The sequence below is a fragment of the Bipolaris maydis genome (genome assembly GCF_028858645.1).
Source record: "Bipolaris maydis strain C4 unplaced genomic scaffold PSV08scaffold_3, whole genome shotgun sequence".
Classification (NCBI taxonomy): domain Eukaryota; kingdom Fungi; phylum Ascomycota; class Dothideomycetes; order Pleosporales; family Pleosporaceae; genus Bipolaris; species Bipolaris maydis.
In genome coordinates, this window is record NW_027093859.1 from 2,335,862 (window position 1) to 2,352,749 (window position 16,888).

A 16,888-nucleotide genomic window follows, 5' to 3' on the forward strand; every position below is an offset into this window, starting at 1 on the left:
TGCGTATTGCGGGATGCGGGGCTCCGCAGCAGGAGTTAAGAGCTATGTCGGTGTGGAGCAGAGAGCTATATGCCGTCAAGTATGCATGTGCTCAGGACACGGCGATACAAATGTGAGACGACAAGTTATCGGTGGTTCTACAACAGAGTCGCCGCATGTGAAGCGGAATCGAGGGTGGGGGGGGGGGGCGCTTGCCCGCAGTTGCAATGCCCGCAGCTGCTATCTCCTATCACCAGCTGCAGGCGAAATGCGGGGTTGCCACTGCACATTGCAAGAGCGTAGATCGCCAACAGGCTTTGAGAGGAATGTGTTTTTTTTTCATACAATCAATTCAATCGAAGTCACCATGGACTTCCTTGTTTGAAACAAGCACAAGCCATTTTCAATAATCATGCTGTGTTGTATCCATACTAAAAGTGTGAAAAATCATCAAGACCGCCTGCTGTAGCCATGACAGCATTCCAAACTCCCGCCTGAAATCATAACCCAACGAAACCAGAGAGCCTCCACCTAGGCATCCTTCTGCTGCTCAGGAGTCAGCGCGTCCTGGTCGGCCTGACGCTGTTGCATGCGCTCGCGGATAGCGTCTCCTGAGGTTGAGTCGCCATCCCGGCCACTGGCAACAGGCCCATCGCTAGCAGTGTCGACGATCTTGTCGTCGTACGTCATGCCATTCATCATGCGTGCTTCTTTCTTCTGCTGCTCAGTGCTCGACATGGTCTGCGTCGATCCCGCGCTGGGAGGGACGCCGACGCTCGACATGGGACTCACCGGGGTCTGGTCCCTTAGATAGCCAGGCAATGCGCTCGCCTTGCCCACAGCCGGACTGCCGAGCTGACTGTTGTGGCGAGCTGGCGTCCTCGCGCCCTCACCGAAACCGACCAGAGAAGCCGCCTCGTCGCTGAAGCCACCCATACTTGAAGTGTCCATGTCCTGGTCCTCACTCATCCGGTCTGGCTCATACACATCGCTGCCGCTGGCCCAGGTTGTGCGACCACCGACAGATCCAGTGGCACTAGCACTGCCAACGGTACTGCGCTCGCGGAACAGCTGAGGTTGGTTGTTTGCGTCAAAGTAAGCTGGAGGGTGGTTGGCTGCGACACCTGGGTTGAGTCCTTGAGAAGAGCGACCGGAGACTGCAACCCGCTCAAGGCCAGCCAGGCGTGAGATGCGATCTGCGCGCTCGGCTTCAGCTGGATTGCGATGGTGGGGAAAGTGGCCTCGATGTCCGTCCTTGATGGCAACAGTAGACAACTCAGACATAGTAGTTGTAACGGAATTGGGTGTGCCCCTGTGTGCGTGGTATTAGTCGACTTGCTTGATACTCAGCCCCGCTAGGGACATATGGTGTCTTACGGAGCGTCGCCTGGAGTCTCGTCTCCAGATGGCGGCGGTGGCAGATTGATCAGCGTGGGCGCATTAGCTGTCATTGTGATTGGGAGATGTGAATTGACTTGGGTATTTTTTGAAGATGGTATGGAGGTTAGGAGAGCAAGCACAGCTTCTGGGCAAGTAGTTAATTACAGGGACGGCCGGGCCCGTGACGAGTGACGAATGACGTAGCGTGTACCCGAGAAGCGTTGATTGAAGCAGAGCAAGCAACCATGGACGACAGAAGGCACACTCGTGAGGCGAAAACCTGGCGTCATACCATGTAACCTAAGTGCATAATTCCACCCCTATTCAACTGTAAGCTTGGGGCAGTACAATCTCCCCGCCTCATTCTCGAGTCCACAAGGGCTTGTTCTGACTGTTGGCTGCGCACTTGGACGCAGGGTCCTACCCTAGCGTCTCACCGGCCCTTGATTGGCTACCGGTGTCTTGGAACTTTCCTCCCATACGTAGTAAGTACACAGTACATCTTCTGCATCTACGCTGCACACTATGATCTCGAACTCCATCTGCATAAGTAGCTGTTAAGCTTTTAACAAATATGACAATCGTGACAATTTCAATCACGAAAATATTGGACCTGGCAATCCAAGCACACCTTTATCATGGCCATCCAAATCGGTGTAGAAAACTCAGGTAGCTTATTCATGAGCAATACTCGAGCTGTGCTGAGACCGTGGAATACCAGAAGATCATAGTTGCCAAGCGAAGTAAATCCGTGACTCAAGAATATCGGCCGCTTGGGTTTTTCTAGCAAAGGGGAGGGGAGGGGGTCCCTATCATATTATCACCATACGAGCACCATTATTCTTCATCCACCAGAATACACCAAATCAAACAGCTGATACTTGAGCAAAATTCATTCTGGAGTTCTGTTAGGGGTATTGGAGAGTACCATTGCGCACTCTCCAGTTCTCTCGGATATACATATAAACAGACACATGCCAGCCACACCGCCTCACTATACTTCATCAATTCATATCTTCATGCCCCTTTACGCCTCATATGCATCGGTCGTATTTCTTTTTCGACTCGCCCAACTTAAACCTTGTTCTCAAGCCTACGCTCATCTCTCAGCTTGATCAGCTTTTCAACAGCCTCATCAAGCGGTACGATGACACCGCGCTGTTGAGTCTCTTGGTCATCGCGGTTTCTCCAGTTGACAGCCCTCGCCTGTTGCTCCTCTGCACCTACAACCATGATGAAGTTGTATAGTGCCAGCTGTGCTGTACGGATCTTCTTTTGCATAGTGTTACCGCTAATGTCGATGTCGGCGTGGAAACGGTTCTTCCGGAGCACAGCCTGAACTTCCTTGACATAGTCGTTTGCGCTCGGCATCACAGGAATGACCATGACTTGGCGGGGTGACAGCCAGAAAGGCCACCTACCTGCGAAGTGCTCTGTGAGGATACTGGAGCTATTTAGCGGGATATTCTCATCATGAGTGGGAGCCAAGACTTACGCAATAAAACGCTCAAAGGAACCGTAGATAGCACGGTGAATCATGACGGGCCTTGCGTAACCTGGTTGTGGTTCCTTGGGATTCTTGGCCACAACAGCATCAGTGGCTTCTGGCTTCTCCTTCTGCTCGGCCTGTTCGACTTCCTTTGGTTGCTCCTTCGCCTTTGTAGGAATGACCTCAGAAGTCATGTACTCAAGTCCGAATTGGATGGGCAACTGGAAATCAAGCTGAATGGTGGCACACTGGAACTCTCGCTTCAAAGCGTCTGAAATGGTAATGTCGATCTTGGGACCGTAGAACGCACCATCACCAGGGTTAAGCTCCCAAGCGCCACCACCCTCGGCGGTAAATTGATCCAAAGCCTCGGTCAACTTCGCCTCGGCCTTGTTCCATGTGTCGATGTCACCAAGGAAGCCCTCAGGACGTGTACTCAACTTCAGCTTGAACGTAAAACCAAACTTTCCATATACGGCTCTCAGAAAGTCGAACAGTGCAGAGATCTCCTCAGTGATCTGATCTTGGGTACAGAAAACGTGGGTGTCATCTTGCTGGAATCTGCGCACACGGGTAAGGCCGGTAAGCGCACCGCTGGCTTCGTTCCGATGTAAGATACCAAAGTCAGCCATGCGAATAGGCAACTCTCTGTAACTGCGCTCACGGTGCCCGAAAATCAAACAGTGTCCGGGGCAGTTCATGGGCTTCAGAGCCCACTTTTCCTTCTCGACATCGAAAGTGAACATGTCGTCTGCGTAATGTTGCCAATGACCCGAAATTTTCCATAGCGAAGAATTGAACATGTTTGGTGATCCCACTTCCTGATACCCACGGTTCCAGTATTCTTCGCGCAGAAAAGCTTGCAGTGTGTTGTAGATGATCTGACCATGTGGGAGGAAGAAGCACGAACCAGGACTGAACTCGTGGAAAAAGAACAATTCTTGTTCCTTTCCAATCTTGCGGTGATCGCGCTTGGCAGCTTCTTCGAGGAACTTGAGATGTTGCTGCATCGCATCCTTGTCGGGGAATGAAACACCATAAATACGTTGCAGACTGTCGTTCTTAGCATCACCCAAGAAGTATGATGCGGAATTCTTCATGACCTTGAACTGCTTTATCCGTCCGGTGTGCGGTACATGGGGTCCTCGGCAGAGATCAATGAGTGGTCCGTTTCTGTACACAGTGGTAAAGCTGCCGTCGGGAATCTTATCCTTGATGATGTGCTGCTTGTACTTGTTGGACTTGAACATTTCAAGCCTAAGACAAGTTAGATAGATTCGCTACGAATTGACAAAAAAAACTTACAAATCGTCCTTAGATAGGGTCAGACGCTCGAAGACTTGCTTCTCCTTAACAATGCTGTTGACAATAGTCTCTAGCGGCTTGTGGTCGGCATGCTCAACAGCAGCGTTATCGGGAAGGGCCATCTGTAATACAATCAACAACGACCTTGGAACCTCGTACCAAGGCATACCTCGTAGTAGAATCCATCTTCAATAGGAGGGCCAATGCACAGGTCGCATCCAAATCTGCGTTCCGAGGCTTCTCCTAGGATATGCGCGCTCGAGTGCCAGAAGACTTTCTTGCCTTCAGGGTCGTCGAACGGCAGAAGCTCGAGCTTGCAGCTCTTCTCCAGTGGTCGCTCAAGATCCCATAGTGTCTCATCCGGTGTTCCTTTGTCCAAACGCGCGACAACGGTGCGCTCAAACAGGCTCTTGGAGATGTTTCGCGCGATGTCGGCAGGACTGGTGGACCATGATTCGCCTTCAACAATCTTGCCGTCTTCAAGCGTAATAGTAATTTTCTCTGTCGCAAGAGCAATAAGTCAGTAATATGCAAAGGGGTCTCGTGTCGAAGTGATGAGCGTACCGCGGGGCTTTTGGGCGATTTCTTCGTCGTACTTTGCCTTGAGTTTCTCACTGGGACACGGTTAGCATGCATTTCGCAAAATTTCAAGTACCACTTACAAAATCTTGATGCGATGGTCTATGAAGGCTGGTGCAGGGTCAAGCATCAATGGACGACCATCGCCAGCATCGCCCTTGGCCTTCTTTTCCTTCTTCGGTTTCGGGGCCTTGTTTCCTTTTTGCTCGGCCTTCTGTTCGGCAGATACGGCCAGCTCTTTCACTCCCTCGACAGCCGAGTTGACGGCATCTTTGACTGCGTCCGCCATGTTGTTGTTACTGTCGAGTCTCAAGCACGCGGGGCGGAAGTTGTATGTATACAGCAGTGGTGAGTCAAGCACTGCACAAGATGATGACTCTGAGCGTGATGCGGATGCGATGAACCGTGTCGCAGGTAGAATGTCTCCAAACCAGTCTGGAGGGTCAGGTCCGGATGCAAAGCAACGTCCGACTCATACACAATTTCAGAAAGGTCCACGCCCACGACAGCCCACTTGGCCTTGGCAGGTGCATTTGGTGGGGTTATGCGGCGGCAGGATCCATCGGCGAAACGTGGGACCGATTGGCCCTGACTTTCCAACTTCATTTTCAGTTCGAACTTTTCGCGAAGCTCTCGAACAAGCTCACCTTTCGCGCACCGACCACTCTCAACACAACAGAAACAATGGCATTTCGCGGAACTCCTCGTGGCGGTCGCGGCGGCGGCTTCGGTGGACGTGGTGGATTCTCTGCGCGTGGAGGTATGTTGCACCCTCATAGCTGTACAGAATTTCCTAGCTAATGCGCCACAGGACGCGGTGGAATGGGAGCTTCTTTCGGACCCCCAGACACTGTTGTTGGTAAGAAGATCACTTTGATGCGAAAAGGCTGGAGCTAACTTTTTGTAAGAAATGGGAAAATTTGTTCACGACTGCGAAAACGAGATGTTCTGCGAATCGATAAACACCAAGATTCCCTACTTCAATGCGCCAATCTACCTGGAGAACAAGGTATATATATTGCGAACCTGGAAGCCAAGGAGAAAACAGGATTGACTCATCTGCAGACACCCATCGGAAAAGTTGACGAGATCATGGGCCCGCTGAACCAGGTCTACTTTACCATCAAGCCGCAAGAGGGCATACAAGCGAAGTCATTCAAGGCTGGCGACAAGTTCTACATTGGGGGCGACAAGCTGCTCCCTCTTGACAGGTAACGTGGCTCACCTGGCTGTCCATCTAGCGCGCTAACAAGAATAGGTTCTTGCCCAAGCCCAAGCCTGTTGGCGGCGTTACGAAGGTCAAGAAACCCGCTGGCGCAGGCCGTGGAGCACCACGAGGTGGCTCTCGTGGCTTTGGAGGTCGCGGCCGTGGAGCACCGCGTGGACGGGGTGGACCCCCTGGACGCGGAGGCTTTGGCGCCCGTGGTGGAGGTCGCGGCGGAAGCGGTGGTTTCTCAAGAGGCGGTGGACGTGGTGGTGGTGGCTTTGGTGGACGTGGACGAGGAGGATACTAGATGCTTCGGCCCGGGACGACGATCACCTCACGCTGGAGAGGCGCTGCCATTTGCGCTGCCGTTTCTGCTCGAGCCTACGATTACCCACCGATACCATGATCATTTGTCGGCGTTTTGGAGTTGCGATGGAATCACTGTAACATGTCGAAAATATGGTGCCCTGTTGAGGACACTTTGAGACGGATGCGCGGATTGTTATTTTTCTAGCCAAATTACTCTCGATTTTACAAGCAATCGCAAAGACAGGAAGCTGAGTAGCCCTATACGTGGTGATCATGGTTGACTGTTGGGGTTGAGAGAGATGGCGCTACATCACTAAAAAGCTTGAAAGGCACCAGACGGCGAACTTTTGACATGTCACCAAAACAACTTTACAAAGAAGCATGGGGGATTGCGCATCATCTCATTCTGGAGATGGTCATCTTTCGTATGCTGATGGTTTTCACCGGTCACTAATTAACCTACAATTGAAGGCGTGGGTGACAAGACGAACTTTAGCAATTCCCAACGTGTGCAAGAATAAGCAAAGCACATAGGTGCCGTGATGTCAACATCACATCTGTTGGATGCTGCAAAACACCTGAAAGAGTCGAAAGGTTGGGCTTTTTTCCGATGGAGCCTCGTGCCGCGGCCAATAAACTCATTCGCGACATGCCAGCCATCCCCGCCCAGCCTCCTCAATGGGGTCGCGGCGGTCCGCGGAAGCATCAACAACAACAGGTTCTGTAGGGGCTCAGACGACTTTTGTGTTCCTCTTACACGACCCATCTTTCCCTACCTTTCTTTTTCCTCTTCAGTTTTGCTCCTCGAAAGGGGTGTCCTGGTACCACCGAGCTCTCCGCATTCCACCCCGCAACAATCCCGCCGTGACTGAGCCACACCCTCACGTCACTCATTCGCTTGTGCCAGTCCCCACAGCCTCTGTACGACAGCGCGCAAAGACTCGGAGACAACTCCGTGAGAGGCTGGATATCAACAGAAGAGACGCACATCTGGTCAATTGCTGAATAGGGGAAGAGAGATTGCGACGCTGCCAAGTCAGTCTCCGGATAACCGACGGTAAACAAGGCAACGAAGCTCCACACCTAGGAATACCATTGCAGCAACACGAGCGCAACAACCCCCTCGCCCTGCTCGACCCCAACTGAACGCAAATCCATCGCGAACCACGTGCGACGAAGCTTCAAAGTTCAAAATACCGAAAAAATGGCGCGCGCAGGACACTCAGGCACAGTAGTCGGCTCGGCGATAGTAGTACGGGAAAAGTACTACTGGCCAGACTTACAACTGAACATCTGGACAATAGTTATGCTGGCAACAGCAGGACTGATATTGGGCGTGAATGCGCAATTCATGGAGATACAGAATCGAATGGGTTTGGGAACACCATGGTATGTGAAAGTCTACCATCTATACTCAAGCAGCAAATGCAAACAATGCTCAATTCTCCCTGGAGACGACTGCTAACCCAAGTCACATATAGGATCATGCCATATGGTGTCACAGTAGGCACTCTTGCTATCATCTTCATCATTATCGAAATCATCTACATTGCGCAACGGAAGCTCCTTCCTGGCGTCATGATGTTGTTTTCCTTCATCCTGCTCGTCCTCTTCCTCGCCGGCGTCATTGGAACTGCGATACAACTCTTCGCTGGACCCAATATCAACAACCAATGCAATACCTATGTGTTCAATACCGATCCAAGGGGTCCCACCATGGAAACGCTAGCGTTTTTGCAGCAGAGGAATATTTGTGAGTAACCATCCATTCTTTTTGAAAGGTGGGAGAGACTAATCAAGCTGGAAATAGGCCAGTGCTGGCAGGCTCAGTTTGCATTTTGGATCATCGGAACGGTGTTTCTCGTCTGGATGATGGTCATGGCTAGCCAAGTCAACTCCAACACCTACGTCAGGTAGTAATGTGTTGTGATCTTGGCTTTTTTTGTTATGAGAAACATTTCCAAACTTCTTTGCATGTAATGCTTTGTTTTCTTACTTTTTTCTACAATTCATGTGCCACGTGTCTATGAAGGTACTGGTGGTAAGCATGTACCATGTAATTTGGGCGAAAGCAACAGCGAATGTTGTAATACATAAATGATGAACGAGATACTGATTGTATTAACGCACAGCAGCGGAATGAGCGCATGTGTGTAAGAGTAACAGTACACCTAGATGTTAGCAATAGGAACGAAGAATGAGAATGGATGTCTTGAAGCATAGCGCAGAGGAAAATACGAATACAAGTACTAACACAACCAAATTGGTCTTTGCATCTAGTCAGAAGCACGCCTGTATACGTACACATTCTAGTTCACACTTCTCCCATTCTCAACCTTGTTTAGGTGGTCATATGGAATTGGAATAAAGCACCCTCCCTTGTTCTCGTACATACATAGGTACCTGTGACTCAAGCCACTAACTCTCAAGCTCCCTTAACAACGACCATCACCTCACATCGCCAAGTCTAAAGGGCAGTAATCGGGCGCAAATGCGAGCATGACAACTGTAGTCAATACTGAAAAAAGTAACATGGGGTATACAATGCTAATTATCGCGAATGGGGGGTGAGGGATCAGCATACCACCTGCCCCTTTCCCCCTCCCCGTCATCTGAGCCAGCTGTAGATGCAGCGCGAGGAGGATGAGATGCAGGGACTTTTCTTTGTCTCTTTCCTCTTTGTTGTGCGTAAAATAAGTTACATACGTTACCACTACAGCGAGGTAATAATGTAAAGAGGGTGCGAAAGGGTGATACTCCAGCCCTTGAACAAACCAAGCGCTCGCGGTAATACTCCCGAAATCAGCCCCCCAAAACGGGCAAAAAAACTATTTATCCCCATAAGTCAACTCAACTATACCTACCCTTTTTTTTCATCACCGTCATCACTATCTCAAAACAGCCTGATTTAACAAAGAAAAACAAGACAAAGCTCAAGCCAGTCCGCTGCCCCCCCCTTCTTCTGTCCTCGCAACGAAAGAGGTCCGTCCATCACCCAGCCGACGCGACCAAACTTGTGACATTTGAGACAAACAACGACACCATGACGCCTCGATGAGATAATGGAGATCAACATCTCCACTGCCACACCCGTTTGTCGTTCCCGCCAACACCAATTATAGTTAATGGTACCATTACGAACTACAGTCCACTAGACCGCCCGCCCAGCTCAGCCACCCCCCCCCCCCCCCCCCCAACCAAACCAAACCAAACCATGCCCATCCACCCAAACCCACGCAAGCACACAAAGGCGCGCAAAACAGGTCAAGCGTCAAACACGCCGCGCAGCGCACTAGATCGTCGATCCGCCCTATCCTTCCCTCTTTCCCCGCTGTACCTAAAGCCGTGCAAGGCCAACCCAACCGCATCCGGGAAACCCACACACGCACTGCCGCCGGCATCCTTTCTTGTTTTTATTACCATACGAAGAGTAACATTACAGACCTTTTTTGGGAATCCCTCTTGGCCCTTTGCATTCCGATCCTTGATCCCGTAAACTATACTAACCTACTTATAATAATTCGCCCTTCTGCCAACCAGAGGGTCTTGGAGTCTGTTTTCCGGTTTACCCTTTTTTTACCCCCCATGCACCATGCAACCATGCCCCAAACTGCCGCTGCCGCTGCCGCCCTTTTATAGAAACGAGACTAGATTGAGTGAGGAGGAGCAGCAGCAGCAGTGGCCTTGGAATTAACACTCATACATGCACACATAACCCAGGCCGCGGATCGAGCCGGTCTAGGCATCGATGAGATCAAGCAAGGTCCCCGGTCTACTCGGTTTCCCGGCCATTTTTCTTTCTTTTCCATCTGTTTGGGAGAGCTTGAGAGATGAAAAGGGTAATTGGAGCCAATTAGATTGATGATCAAGGTGGGATTGGGTTAACTACTCATGTACAATGCTTTGCGCGGAAACGCCTCGGCGGCACTTGATACGCGCGTATCGTTCACATACTCACTGTAATAAGCTCGGTTTGACTCGGAGTATTTTTTTTCCTTGCTTGTAGTGTTGGCAAGTGAGGGAGTGTGGTGTGTTGGTGTGTTGAGTGAGGGGGTGGGTGGCTGGGGTGCGACTGACATGCAACAAAGGCAGGCGGCTGGGGATGTGCTTTCTTCTAGGCAAGACAGACAAAATGAGGCATGGGAGCTCTCTTTAGTGCTATCAGCTGACATCATCGGAAATTATATAACACGATGTAGCGTCCTTTTCGGGGCAATTTGGTAAATTGCACTCATCGTGTTTATTCTTGGTGGGTCACTGCATAAAAGCTGCATCAGTTAGGAATCATGGAGTCTAGAAAAAAAAATACACGCAGTTTTGGATTGAGTCTGACTGTTTCGCCTAAATGGCTGTACGGGAAGATGCAGTTGCATTTGTCCAGTGCCCTGCTAAGCCTCCGGACCTGGTCTATAACATGCCGAGACGGTACTTGGCTAAGCCGTGCTGATAGCAAGCCAAAAAAAAAACTCCAAAGTGAATTAAAATACAGATGCTGAACAAATGCTCCAGTAGAAAGGTGTTGGCAAAGGTGCTCGTACAAAGCGCTTGTGCAGTCGCGAGTGCAAACAGCCGCCAAAGGGTAATTGTGCGACATGAAAAAGAGTAAGACAAAATAAAGCAAACGTATGCAGTGATGCATGAGGTATGTAGAAATCGACATGTTCTGTCCAAACCCAGGACCAGGCAGGGTCTCACCAAACCGCCATAAACGCCATGCTTTTTCAAAAAAAAAAGACTAAATCAAGAGGAGAAATTGACAACAGCCGGCGGCGGCGGCGCATCCAGTGGTGTTTATACACTCCGTCGAATGCGCTCACTATCGTTGTCGTTATCGTTTTGTCGTGCCCGAGCGGTTGCTGGGGGGATATGTCGTGATGAATGTGAAGGGGGCTGGTGCTGACGGTCACGATATAAGTTCACCACCGAGTTCCATGCCAAGGCCATCCATCTTTCCAATATGAGCACGCATATGTGAGGCGTCACCAGTGGGAGGGACGATGTTGTCGAAGTTGATATGACGTCGTGCTTCTCGGACGGCCGCGGGTGTTCGGGTTGCGACAGGTGTGCGGTTCCACGATGCGTTGGCCTGCGCAGGGCTCGGTGACATGTTAAGGAACTCGGCAAAGTTCAAGTTTGTCGAGGGTGTCGCCAGTCCAAAGCCTGTGTAATGGGACCCACCACCGCCAGGGGTGGACATCATGGACGAAGGGAGAGGAGTAGATTTCGACGGCGGAGTGGATGGTGCGAGCATCTGGGGCTTCTGGTGACCTGGGCGAACCGGCGTTGGTGATGTAGCTAGATACATGAGCAAATTTGCGTCATCGGCACCCTGTCTTCCTTCACGAGCTGCACCGGCAGCATTGAATCCGCGTTGTCGGAGGCGTGCTGAGCGAGCAACATCGGGAGGCGGAGTACGCGGGGCTCTCGGCGGCGATGACTGGAAATGAGAACGGTTTAGGGAGAAGGACATGATAGGCAGGTCTTCGTCATCATCTTCGGACAGCAAGGGGGAATGAGGGTCGGCGACGGTCGATGTTTCCGAAACAAAGGATAGGCTTGGCACATGCTGACGGCCAAAACGTGCATGTCTACGGTGATAAACAGGCGAGGACTCGGGCAGCTGGAAGCTGTTTTTCCATGAAGTAGTGGCGCTCGTCGAGGTGCGCACTTTGACTCGGGCGTGGTTGCTCGATGCCGGGTATTTGTTGGTGCTGGGACGTTGGCAACGGGGCCGCTTGGTCTGGGTGTAGCTGCCTGCGGACCGGCTCTCGGAACGGCGAATGTGGTCTGAAAAGATGGGAGCTTGGAGGGGCGAGGAGTCGAGGACGCTGGGTTGATAGAAGCGTTCGGAGACGCTGGAGACATCCGACATGGCTTCATTGCTGGAGCCAGGCCGCTTACGCTTACGCTCGACACCGTCGAGGACAGGCTCAATGGCGTCGAGGCTGAGGCTTTCCCAGCCATTCTTCATCTTGACGTTGGCCAGAGCGAGGCGGTTCTGCAGAGTGCGGGTCATCTAGATAGCACACGATCAGCACACGGGGGACAAGGGACCAGAGAGAGGGAGATGAACCTTTGAGACCTGGGCCCTTCGCAGGACCTTGGTCGCAACATCGTCCTGTTCAGCCATGATGGAGGGGTTGGCCGGAAGGGGGAGGAGACGGGCAGGGAAGGGGTTGTTGTGGTTGTTGTTGTTTCCCTGGCTGACGTCTCAGTGAGTAGAGTTGCTACAGGCGAAACAGCATCTGGGCGGGAGCTGAGGTGACGGCCAGGCAAGGAATGTGAGGAGCGGATCGAAGTGGACTAGCTCAAAAGTCTGCGGCAGCACAGGCCCCGTGGTGTCGGGGCGGCGCAGGCGTGAGGAGGTCCAGGTGGTAGGCAGGCGGACTAGGGGCAGGATATATCCATTAGTGAACTGGGTAGCGGGCTCCTATCCGGCGCTGGAGCCTTGGTGCGGTCGCTTGCAACAAAGCAAAGTTGTCTCGAGAGGGCTGGTGGGCGGCAGGGGTGTGTGCCTGGTGGCTGCGATAGCATACGGGGCGGCGCTGACTAAGGTCTGTATTGTATTGTATCGTACGAGATGGCACGGCATGGTATCGTATCGTATCGAGCAGCGCTCCGCCGCCGCCGGCATCCGCGCATCGTCTCGGGCCACACCAGATGACGACTGGTGCGGAATTGAGGGAGCAGGAGCGTGAGGGACTACGAGGGAGCTACGAGAGGGAGAGAGGTAGAGTGACGGAGGCAGACATGGGATCTGGCATGGATGGCCGGGACGACAGCCAGCGCTCACGTGCATGCGCCCAAGGACACTCGATGCAGCGCAGCGGGGGCCATGGGCATTGTTTTAGGAGTGAGCAGCCACGGCCTCGGTCAGTATATACACGGCGATGCTGGTGCTGTATGTACGTTGACGATGCCAGCGACGACACGCTGCAGCAGCGCACCACCTCAGCAGGTGTTGGATAGGCTGTCAGGCTGTCCCAAAGCGGCTAGCGGCGGGCAGCCGAGACAGGCTAGCGCTTGACGGGCAACGTCATTGTGGTGAGCAGCGCCGACGTCGTAACGTGCGCTCACTACGGCGTTGCGGTGCTGCAGCACGCCCGCCCACGCATTCGGCACATGCTGATGCGGATGCCATGGCATTTGCCCTCGCCCGCCCAATTGCTGTCAGACCAACGGTGGACAAGAGTGCCGTCTCTTCCACTCCACCTGTTCGGCCCTGCTAGCCCGGATCGACGCAGGCAAGCAAGCAAGCTCAAGCAAGCTCGACCAGGCTACTTCACGCCCGGCGCCCACTCTACCCACCGCTGTAATTACCACGGCCCTCTCCTGTCTTCTGTCACATCCAGCATACCCTCCTGCCTTCACTCGCTTGTGCCCATCTGCATAGCCCCCCTTATCGCACAACTATTGCCATTGCCGCTTTCACGCGCCCTGCAAGCATCCTCGACTGGCTATCACGCCGCATTACGCGTCTCCCCCAGCAGTCTCGGGCAGCTCCACCTAGCTCGCCTTTTGTCGCTCACTACTTGGCTCTATGCTTCCATAGCCTGTCCACTATACCACCGCGCCCTAGTCAACACTATGCCTTCATTCCTTCGAAGCCTGAGCAGGAGGAACAGTCGCATGCCCAAGACGGACGATAAGTCCACCAATGGCACAGATAAGCACCAGGCCAAAGGCCTCGCCCATCGCGCCTCGGCCTCTACTATGAACTCATCCCAGGTCGCCTCTTCCACTCCCTCTACCACACCAGCCACATCCACCACCGACGAAGTCAATGGCCCGACTCCTCCGCCTGTGCCTGCGCGACCACAACGTCCCAATGCCGACCCAGTAAAGCGCTACAGCACCAATGTAGGCCTGTCGCCTCCAGTTGCAGGAACAAGTCTTCTAACAAGCGTATCCAGGGAGGACCATATCCAGCACACAGTGGCTCCAACGGCTCTTTGAACAGATCGTCGCTACTCGCCCCGCGTGTCGTATCGATATCGGAGAATTCCTGGGTACATATGGATAGTCGCGTGGAGTGGGCAATGCTGATTTCGTACAGGTGCATCAACAAGTCCTTCTCATTTTCGGCCAGGTCGGCGAGCCACAAAGTAGACCTTTGGACGGCACGCTTACGGTTAATCACCACCAAGGCCGCTTTCCGTCCACCTGTTGGCCAGTACATGAATCCTACTTTAAAGCATTGGTACACCTTGAGCCTGGCTGGAACAGAATACGTCTCGACTTTACCTCGCCCAAGGTTTCCTCGTCAAATACCTCCATCTCCCCGCATGCGTCCTTCATCAACATAAACTATTTACCCTTGACTCAGTCTCCGCCGCTTCAGCTTGCAATTATACTCGGACACGATTCCCCAGGCACATACGATGCTCCTCGTGAGCGTATTGAGCGCGAAGGCAATGGCCTTGAGCTCGCAATAAAGAAGTTTCGAATGGCTGCATATCTATGGCAAGCTTTTACAGGAGAGCAGATGAAGCGCTATGGTTTCGGTCGTCGCTGTTTCCGGTTTGAAGACGCCTGGGAACCCGGTACACTGAGCTATCAAGACTGGGGGCAAAACCAATATCGCACACAAGCCAAGATTCACGTCATCCGCTCCAAAAGGTCTGTCGCTGAAATACGGGATCTTGAGCGTGCGCAACAGTATGGCCCTGCAACAAAGAAGAACGAACTCTTTGACTTCGCCATAGAGGCATGCAGGGACTATTTCCATATAGCACCTGGTCAGAAGCATTACGTTTCTTGCTTGTTTCTTGATACACAGTGGGATACTCAAACACAGACAGTACGGGGGCATGCGGCATTGGGTGGTGGTACTGGTGATCTACAGCTTGCCATTTTTGGCTCTCACGCGCTCCACAGCTATCCATCGAGTATCGAGGAAGTTTTCCAGGCATTCCAGGACTGTACCCGGACTGATACCTCTGTTGTTGCAAACGACTGTAACGAGTCTGGAAGTAACTGGGAGGCCGCTAACATAGGCATCGGTGCACATCTCCACGAAACGGGCCATCTTTTCGGCTGTCCTCACCAGGAGTCGGGTATAATGTTGCGCGACTATGTTACTTTGAACCGTACATTTACTTGTCGGGAGCCTTACTCAACGCGTACCAAGTCACCAGGTCAGCGGCTAGTTTTGCCCAACGACGAATGCAGGTGGCACAAATTGGATGTACTACGATTCCGGTTCCACCCTTGCTTCCGGATACCGATCGATGCCCCAATGATAAATGGAGACGACAGCGTACAGGTCTGGACAGTTGATGCGAGCCAAGGCGGCGTCATTGCCACATCGAAATCCGGCATTGCATGGGTGGAGCTCTACACTGAAGGAGACGACATTTGCCGCCACTGGAAAGAGTTTCCTGAGTTGGAGAACCAGTACCCTCGACAGGTGACACTAGATGAAGGTGCTCTCCGCTCGATGCTCCCCACAGACAAGCAAAAGTCTCGCTTGAAAGTTGAAGTGTATTCTGCAGGTGGCGGCAAGCACGTAGTTGAAGACTTTAGTAAACTCGCCAACCAGAAGCTTGCTAGAGTCAAGTTGCCAGACGGCCGCTGGGGCTACCGCGGCAGCAAACTAGGCTACTCGCAAATGGAGGGCTCAAAGCCCGAAGAAGTCATCCTGGACTACGTCCACATCCAAACCAAACTCTTGCTCCGCATAAAAGTCTACCACGGCTACGCAGTCGACGGCCTGGAATTTGTCTACGAAGACACAGACACGCAGCTCTTTGGCAAACGTGGAGGCAGCGTCTCAGAGTTTGCTCTCGACATCCGCAAGGGCGAGCTCCTACTTGGTTTTGCGCTTCGCGCTGGCCTTTGGATCGATGGCCTGCAAATTCTCACTAGTCTGGGCCGCAAGAGCGAGTGGTATGGGAATCCCAATGGCGGTAGTGGGTACGTATTTCTCTTTCTTTCTCTCTTTTCTTTTCCAACTGTTAACACAATATCTTCGTGACTGCTTGACTAATATGCGGATTAGACACACACTTATTCCCCCGCGCGGTTATACTATTGGCGGTATCTCAGGGTCCTGTGCTCAGTGGCTCGATGGCTTTTCCCTCATCATCACAAGGTGATGTAAGTTACAGTTACTTACCCTTTGACCTACTTTGCTCTCTTGTTCCCTTTCTCTCGACCTATCTACCTCCCTTTTTTTTCCCCGGCTGTTCCTCATGATACCACTGCGCATCACATTCAAGCTTGAACTCATTGGTCATTTTTTCTCTCCGTCCTTCTCATACTGGAAATTGGTAATTACTTTCTTGGGTTCTTAGACAAAGTAACATGAGTTTTCTCCTACGTGTTGGCAATAACATACATTTGCACATATATATATACGAGAGGTGGCTTTTGGTTTCTTGTTGGTGTTTCTAAAATTTGCGCTTTTTGGATACTTGAACGCACGGGTATGACTTCTAAGCTTGTGCATTGCGTGTTCAGTTTTGTCCTGTTCTCACGATCCAGCTAGCTTTGCATGTATGTATTCCTGATAAGAGGGTATCATGATGTTTCTAAACGCTTATCCGCCAATCCATCATAGCATCAACATAGTGTTTCCGCTCATTCATGCATCAACCCTCAATAGCAAATGTAAACCTTCCCTACCCCTCTCTTCCCTA

General features: G+C 52.0%; 7 protein-coding genes across 7 annotated transcripts; 3 read left to right on the forward strand and 4 right to left on the reverse strand.

Moving 5' to 3' along the window:
• Positions 1 to 298: 298 nt before the first annotated feature.
• On the reverse strand, positions 299 to 1,583 carry PSV08DRAFT_197680 (uncharacterized protein). Its single transcript, XM_014222201.2, has 2 exons — positions 1,357 to 1,583; positions 299 to 1,291 (listed from the first exon to the last, which is right to left on the reverse strand). Exons 1-2 carry the CDS (start codon positions 1,428 to 1,430, stop codon positions 511 to 513), a joined length of 855 nt encoding a protein of 284 aa, XP_014077676.1. The 5' UTR covers positions 1,431 to 1,583; the 3' UTR covers positions 299 to 510.
• A 652-nt stretch (positions 1,584 to 2,235) lies between these two features.
• Positions 2,236 to 5,021, reverse strand: PSV08DRAFT_400006 (uncharacterized protein; the record flags this gene model as incomplete). Its single annotated transcript, XM_066093586.1, has 6 exons — positions 2,236 to 2,803; positions 2,855 to 4,105; positions 4,154 to 4,275; positions 4,323 to 4,630; positions 4,718 to 4,767; positions 4,816 to 5,021. The coding sequence occupies 6 exons, from the start codon at positions 5,019 to 5,021 to the stop codon at positions 2,434 to 2,436; spliced, it is 2,307 nt and encodes a 768-aa protein (XP_065949635.1). The 3' UTR covers positions 2,236 to 2,433.
• A 352-nt stretch (positions 5,022 to 5,373) lies between these two features.
• Positions 5,374 to 6,274, forward strand: PSV08DRAFT_277877 (Gar1/Naf1 RNA binding region-domain-containing protein). The gene is made up of 5 exons (XM_014222203.2): positions 5,374 to 5,492; positions 5,544 to 5,591; positions 5,641 to 5,741; positions 5,798 to 5,943; positions 5,991 to 6,274. Exons 1-5 carry the CDS (start codon positions 5,417 to 5,419, stop codon positions 6,244 to 6,246), a joined length of 627 nt encoding a protein of 208 aa, XP_014077678.2. The 5' UTR covers positions 5,374 to 5,416; the 3' UTR covers positions 6,247 to 6,274.
• Positions 6,275 to 7,171: 897 nt separating this feature from the next.
• Positions 7,172 to 8,474, forward strand: PSV08DRAFT_277884 (uncharacterized protein). Its single transcript, XM_014222205.1, has 3 exons — positions 7,172 to 7,637; positions 7,730 to 8,001; positions 8,059 to 8,474. The coding sequence occupies exons 1-3, from the start codon at positions 7,453 to 7,455 to the stop codon at positions 8,163 to 8,165; spliced, it is 564 nt and encodes a 187-aa protein (XP_014077680.1). The 5' UTR covers positions 7,172 to 7,452; the 3' UTR covers positions 8,166 to 8,474.
• Positions 8,475 to 10,579: 2,105 nt separating this feature from the next.
• Positions 10,580 to 10,962, reverse strand: PSV08DRAFT_277894 (uncharacterized protein; the record flags this gene model as incomplete). The annotated part of the gene is made up of 2 exons (XM_066092538.1): positions 10,580 to 10,650; positions 10,736 to 10,962. Coding segments are annotated over 2 exons (288 nt in total), but the record flags the coding sequence as incomplete, so codon positions are not given.
• Positions 10,963 to 11,029: 67 nt separating this feature from the next.
• On the reverse strand, positions 11,030 to 12,484 carry PSV08DRAFT_31455 (uncharacterized protein). Its single transcript, XM_014222206.2, has 2 exons — positions 12,322 to 12,484; positions 11,030 to 12,264 (listed from the first exon to the last, which is right to left on the reverse strand). The coding sequence occupies exons 1-2, from the start codon at positions 12,376 to 12,378 to the stop codon at positions 11,152 to 11,154; spliced, it is 1,170 nt and encodes a 389-aa protein (XP_014077681.1). The 5' UTR covers positions 12,379 to 12,484; the 3' UTR covers positions 11,030 to 11,151.
• A 1,351-nt stretch (positions 12,485 to 13,835) lies between these two features.
• On the forward strand, positions 13,836 to 16,345 carry PSV08DRAFT_348923 (putative peptidase family-domain-containing protein; the record flags this gene model as incomplete). The annotated part of the gene is made up of 4 exons (XM_014222207.1): positions 13,836 to 14,108; positions 14,162 to 14,257; positions 14,305 to 16,163; positions 16,249 to 16,345. The coding sequence occupies 4 exons, from the start codon at positions 13,836 to 13,838 to the stop codon at positions 16,343 to 16,345; spliced, it is 2,325 nt and encodes a 774-aa protein (XP_014077682.1).
• Between the last annotated feature and the right edge of the window lie 543 nt (positions 16,346 to 16,888).